The sequence below is a fragment of the Salmo trutta genome, chromosome 4 (assembly GCF_901001165.1).
Source record: "Salmo trutta chromosome 4, fSalTru1.1, whole genome shotgun sequence".
In the NCBI taxonomy this organism is placed as follows: Eukaryota; Metazoa; Chordata; class Actinopteri; order Salmoniformes; family Salmonidae; genus Salmo; species Salmo trutta.
The window spans coordinates 33732908-33739064 of record NC_042960.1 but is presented as its reverse complement, the minus strand read 5'-3'; the positions used below and the strand labels follow the sequence as shown (position 1 = coordinate 33739064).

Below are 6157 nucleotides of genomic sequence, written 5' to 3'. Positions count from 1 at the left end.
AAATATTAAAAGCATTTAATGAGACAAAGGTGTACAACATGAAGTCTCATTTAACATTGCATTATTTGTCGGTCCTTAACTAGCTCCACAGATAGGCTATTCAAAGTCTAATTGGCGAAAGAAGTTTGGCTAGCTTGCTAGCAAATCTAGGCCAGGATTTCCCAAACTCGTCCCCCACCCCCAGCTGTGTAGTGCTAGGGCAAAACCCAGACCGTGCACCCAGGACCGAGTTTGGGAAACCCTGGTCTAGGCTACTACCAGACAAGACCTGGTTAGACGGTTTCAAGTTATCTAGAAGGGTGACTGACTGTCCTGTTTTGGCAGTGAAAATACAAACACTTCCCATATTCGAACACACACACATTCAAGAGACACCCACACCAAAGGACGCAAAATCACATTCTCAGTCACATTTCCTAATGAGAATTGAACCAGAGGCTAAATCAGGAAATAAACTGACCTCTGTATGGCAAGAGCAACAGTGTATTGTGCAAATCTCCAACCTGTTTTTCATACTGCCAAAATAACTTTAAAAATGTATAGATAACCAAGGCCATTAAAACATTTTTCCAATCATTTATTTAAAATAAAAAAAGAACAGATCGATCAAAAGTAAATGTACAAATGTTGTAATCGGCGCGAACATAAAACATTTTCCAACAGAGAAAAAAACATCCACTCCTCTTAGATGGGCTTGATCTTGAAGTGTAGTCCGATGAGACTGAAGACAAGACATTTGAGATCCTGGACCAGGTAGTAGAACACGCGGAGGCCTTCTGGGTCCCTGGAAAACACAATACATTTTTTTTAAGAAGCTGGCCCCCAGTTCCACTATGCAGAACTGAGAGCATTACATAGGTGTAAGCTAGGTATAATTTACACTATTCTGCTTACATCTATGAAATCCTCAGTTCTCAACCAGTGACTACTAAATAGAGGCTAGGGGTCAATTTGGAAATTGGAGGAATATATCCTTCCAAGAGTGCCCAGATCATTTGAGGTAGTATTATTACTTACTTCGACTGGTTGACATCAATCAATGAACCAATCTTGGAAGTTGTGAAGGAAATGTGCTCATCCCCAATGACGATCTCCAGCTCCTAAGAGTTCAGAAAAGTTAACTCTCCCCAGACATGATTAGTAATTCAAGCCACAAAAAAATAAATAACTTTCACTAAATCATTGTAACCTTCTGGGGTTATTCCCAGGTCCCATCTTGTGCTAAAAGGGTCAGAATAGAACACCGGTTCAATTTATTTTGTTGGGCAGATTTGTTGAAGTCTGATGCGGACAGGACCGAGGTCACAACCCCAGGAGGGCTAAAATCACTAAGTAAACAAGCTTAGCTAGACATTGCCAAGTGCACAATAAGTAGGAGACGCTCTGCTTTCCTCAACATACTCCATGCTTGTACAAGTATCAGTACTTATTTAGGTATGTGTGAGTGAATGGACAGACCTGTCTGCCCACTCTGTCTGGGGGTGGCCACAGTGCATCATCTTCCTTGGTGATCTCACTGTCATCTATGATCCTCTTCAGTTCCTCCATCACACTTTTGTGTACGTACGCCTGTAGTGGAGAACAATCACAATAAGGTTTTGATGGCATATTCAATCGTTTTAAGCAGCATCCCACATAGAAATTGGATTGATGGGCCGTACACTGATCAATGTAACCAAGAAATCCTTTAAACACTAAAGAAAAAAAGCAACATGTATAGTGTTGGTCCTATGTTTCATTAGTTGAAATAAAAGATTCAAGAAACTTTCCATAGGCACAAAAAGCGTATTTCTCAAATGTTGTGCACAAATTTGTTTGCATCTCTTGGTGAGCATTTCTTATTTGCCAAGATAATCCATCCACCTGACAGGTGTGGCATATCAAAAAGCTGATTAAACAGCATGATCATTACACAGATGTACCTTGTGCTGGGAACAATAAAATACCACAAATGTGCAGTTGTTGCAACACAATGCCACAGATATCTCAAGTTGAGGGAACATGTAAATGGCATGCTGACGGCAGGAATGTCCACCAGAACTGTTGCAGAGAATTTAATGTGCATTTGTCAACCATAAACCACGTTTGTCATTTTAGAAAAATGTCTATAGGTCCAACCAGCCTGACAACCACAGACCATGTGTAACCACGCCAGCCCAGGAGCTCGAAATCCAACTTCTACACCTGCGGGATTGTCTGAGACCAGCCACTGACAGCTGATGAAACTGGGTTTGCACAACCGAAGAATTTCTGCACAAACTGCCTGAAACCGTCTCAGAGAAGCTCATCTGCATACTTGTTGTCTTCACCAGGGCCTTGAGCGGACTGCAGTTCGGTGTCATAACCAACTTCAGTGGGCAAATGTTCCCCTTCGATGGCAACTGGCACGCTGGAGAAGTGTTGCGCTTCACGGATGAATCCCAGTTTCAACTGTACCAGGCAGATGGCAGACAGCATATATGGCGTTGTGTGGGCGAGCGGTTTGCTGATGTCAACTTTATGAACGGAGTGCCCTATGGTGGCGGTGCGGTTATGGTATGGGCAGGCATAAACTACGGACAATGAACACAATTGCATTTTATCGATGACAATTTGAATGCACAGAGATACCGTGATGAGATCCTGAGGCCCATTGTCGTGCCATTCATCCGACACAATCACCTCATGTTTCACCATGATAATGCACGGCCCCATGTCGCAAGGATCTGTACACAATTCCTGGAAGCTAAAAATGTCCCAGTTCTTCCATGGCCTGCATACTCGCCAGACATGTCACCCATTGAGCCAGTTTGGGATGCTCTGGATCAACATGTACAACAGCATGTTCCAGTCCCCACCAATATCCAGCAACTCAGCGATTGAAGAGTGGGACATTCCTCAGGGCACAATCAACAGCCTGATCAACTCAATGCGAAGACGTATCTGCTACAAATGGTGGTCACATCAGCTACTGACTGGTTCATGCCTCCACCTTTCTTTTTAAGGTTTCTGTGATTGATACAAATCTGTATTCCCAGCCATGTGAAATCCAGATTAGGGCCTAATGAATTTACTAATTTCCTTATATTAACTAACTCAGCAAAATCTTTTAAATTGTTTAATGTTGCGTTTATAACTTTGTTCAGTGTAAGTTTGATAAGTTACCTCTTTTCTGATCATGACATCATTCTTGTAGTTGCTGTTGTTCGCGTACCTCAGCTTACCTGAAAAGAGTTACATTTATTGCGTTATCGCCACGTTTGTTGTGAATGCTGATACACTGCTATTGTTGCACAGAGTGGTTATTTGTTTGTAACGTTAGTTCACATAAGTTTTTAAACCTCCTGAAAACGAATCAAGCCTTTTTTGATACATTAGTTTGCTAACCAGCTACATAGCTAGCTGGATACAATAAATGAGTGCGGTTATGGTTAACGACGCAATTTAAGTATTTCTGAGATCATGTTATAACTGAACACACGACTACAAAAACTAGCTATATGCGCTCAAATAAATTAGGAAATGCCGCTAGCAAGCAGTCGTTTGCATGCGTAGCTAGCTGGCTAATGTTGCTAATTAAGTCAAATTGCCGCCTAACTTACCGTCTGGTCTAAACTCAAATTCCAAGAACTCGTGTCCAAACTTTCCCTTGTGCCCGACATAATATCTCAAATAAAAGTCACTCGTTGACATTATAAACTGCAAATACAGTGTTTGAGCAGTCCTTGAGAATCAACGAAAGCACACTACTTTCTTGACGGTATTTTAGAAAATCTCAACACGCATGCGTGCTGTTGCGCTTCTCCGTGATCGCATACGAGTTGTCGCATTGCAATGATGTCATCTTCTTCGATGAGGTTTAACAGCAGTTGGCATCCAATGTTGCATTACCGCCACCTACTAGACTGGAGTATAACTCCCTTATACTTAGCTTGAAAAAAAAACGAACGAATACAACAAATACCCTACCATCTAAGGTCTACAGCCTGAAAGGATGGGACACCACCTCTTAACACACCCTGTAACTCTTCTGATGTCAAGTCTTGCACACCCAAATACCTCTCTGCAGCTGCCACCACAACCTCTATTTTCTGTGACTTTACAGTCCAACCCTGCAGTACAGTTGATAACCTTTGCTATGAATGCCAAAAATCCAATCTTACTGAAACATATATAACATGTTGATTTATCCCTTGGTACTGGTACAGATCTACTGCTCACACCACTCCTCTCAGGATACCTCCCCCTTAACCCATCTTCCTCTACTTTCTTCACCGCCTCAGCATATGACAACTCCTGCACTACTCTAACCCTGGAAACCTCAGCCTGCCTCTCTCACACAGGACATTTCTGATCCCCAGCCCCATGGGCACCCCTACAATTAACACATACCACTACTTTCCACAATGCTACACATTCCTTTGTCTCATGACCTTCTGCACACTTCTCACACCTAGGAACCTCCCTCCTACACACTGCTGCCACATGCCCATACGCTTGACACCTGTAACAACCTAATGTATTCAGCACAAAAGCTCGTACAGGATAACGTATATATCCTAACATCACTTTGTCGGGCAAAGACTCAACATCAAAACTCAAAAGAATACACACACACAATTTATTTTTTCACCTTTATTTAACCAGGTAGGCCAGTTGAGAACAAGTTCTCATTTACAACTGCGACCTGGCCAAGATAAAGCAAAGCACTTCGACAAAAACAACACAGTTACACATGGGATAAACAAACATACAGTCAATAACACAATAGAAAAATAATATATATACAGTGTGTGCAAATGTAGTAAGATTAGGAAGGTAAGGCAATAAATAGGCCATAGTGGCAAAATAATTACAATTTAGCATTAACACTGGAGTGATAGATAATGACTTCCTGTTTCTCCACTCATGCCACCCTGTCTGCGTTGCACCAAACAACGAGCATCACAAACACTGGGAATCTTCCCCTTTGGTTGGTCAGCTTTCACATTTACCACTCCCCCAGTAATCACTCCTTTCAATGGCGCCCTTTACTTGAGAGCGAAACAATTCACATCTCTTGCCTCCATTCGTTGAACACGGAGCGCCTGCTCCGTCTGACCAGCAGAAACACAAACACTTATTACAACACCACTTCTGGTTACCTTCACCGATTCCACAGCATTCAACTCTCTTTTCACCCACCCTGAAACCACAAATTAATCATTCAAAAGGCAAGGGTCCACTTTTTCCAAAACCTTCACTCCTACTGTCACAGACTCATCTTTATCCTGGCCCTCGGTGCAAGCCTCCAGCTCCGAGAACTTCACCACACCTACCACCTCCACCAATATTTCTGCAATGATGTCAGGATCAGCCATGTGTACAAAACATCTGGGAACTTGGAAAAATATGAGGTCAAATCATGACGTCAATGATCTTCTGGTCGGAAAGTCCAAGTTCTAGAAAGAGGCCCGTGTTGGAATTCCGAGTTCAAAACGATTTTTCTAAGTCGGAGCTCGTTTTATTCCAAGTTCCCAGTTGTTTTGAACTAGCTGAGGTCAGAAGTCAGAGATTTCCGAGTTCACAGTTGTCTTGAACGCAGCATGTGGATTTTAAACAGAGATACTTAGAAAGGAGGAAATAGGAATCACACCAGCCGATGAATAGAGAGACGTATTACGCCCCACCCAACCGACTGTTAACCAATCGCGTTTACTGGTTATGCTGCGTCATGCGGTTGCTAAAATAATCGTCACGCAATTCCTTCTTAAAGTCAGGGTATGAGTCGATAACGTGCCTATTTTCCTCGAAAGTACGCAATGTCACGATTTGAAAGCTATATTAATTTACAGAAAACAAGTTCATTAGCTCACATCTCGGAAAATATTGGTAATATTGTACTTCTTGTTGATGTAATTCATGCTAATGTTGTGTTTTTGCGCAAGCGCCCAATTGACTCCCATTTACTGCTTGAAGGAGTGCACTCCTTGTCCCGTAATCTCCCAGAATGCAGCGCGCAGCCCATTGACGACGCGTGGGAAAGGTACATAACGGGCGTTAATACGATTTCTAATGGGGTTTCTCCATCTCCTCAAAGCTATTGATTTTAACCAGCGGATGTCACTTAAACCATAGCAATATGTCGACCTTTCTATGACTAAAATACCATGTTATTTCATGATTGGGTCCCAAAGAT

The 6157-nt window shown here is 42.3% G+C and overlaps 1 protein-coding gene across 1 annotated transcript; it reads right to left on the bottom strand.

Annotated features, from left to right (window-relative positions):
- On the bottom strand, positions 1 to 3775 carry LOC115192265 (protein mago nashi homolog). Its single transcript, XM_029750571.1, has 5 exons — positions 3582 to 3775; positions 3145 to 3203; positions 1459 to 1569; positions 1018 to 1100; positions 1 to 784 (listed from the first exon to the last, which is right to left on the bottom strand). The coding sequence occupies exons 1-5, from the start codon at positions 3670 to 3672 to the stop codon at positions 685 to 687; spliced, it is 444 nt and encodes a 147-aa protein (XP_029606431.1). The 5' UTR covers positions 3673 to 3775; the 3' UTR covers positions 1 to 684.
- Between the last annotated feature and the right edge of the window lie 2382 nt (positions 3776 to 6157).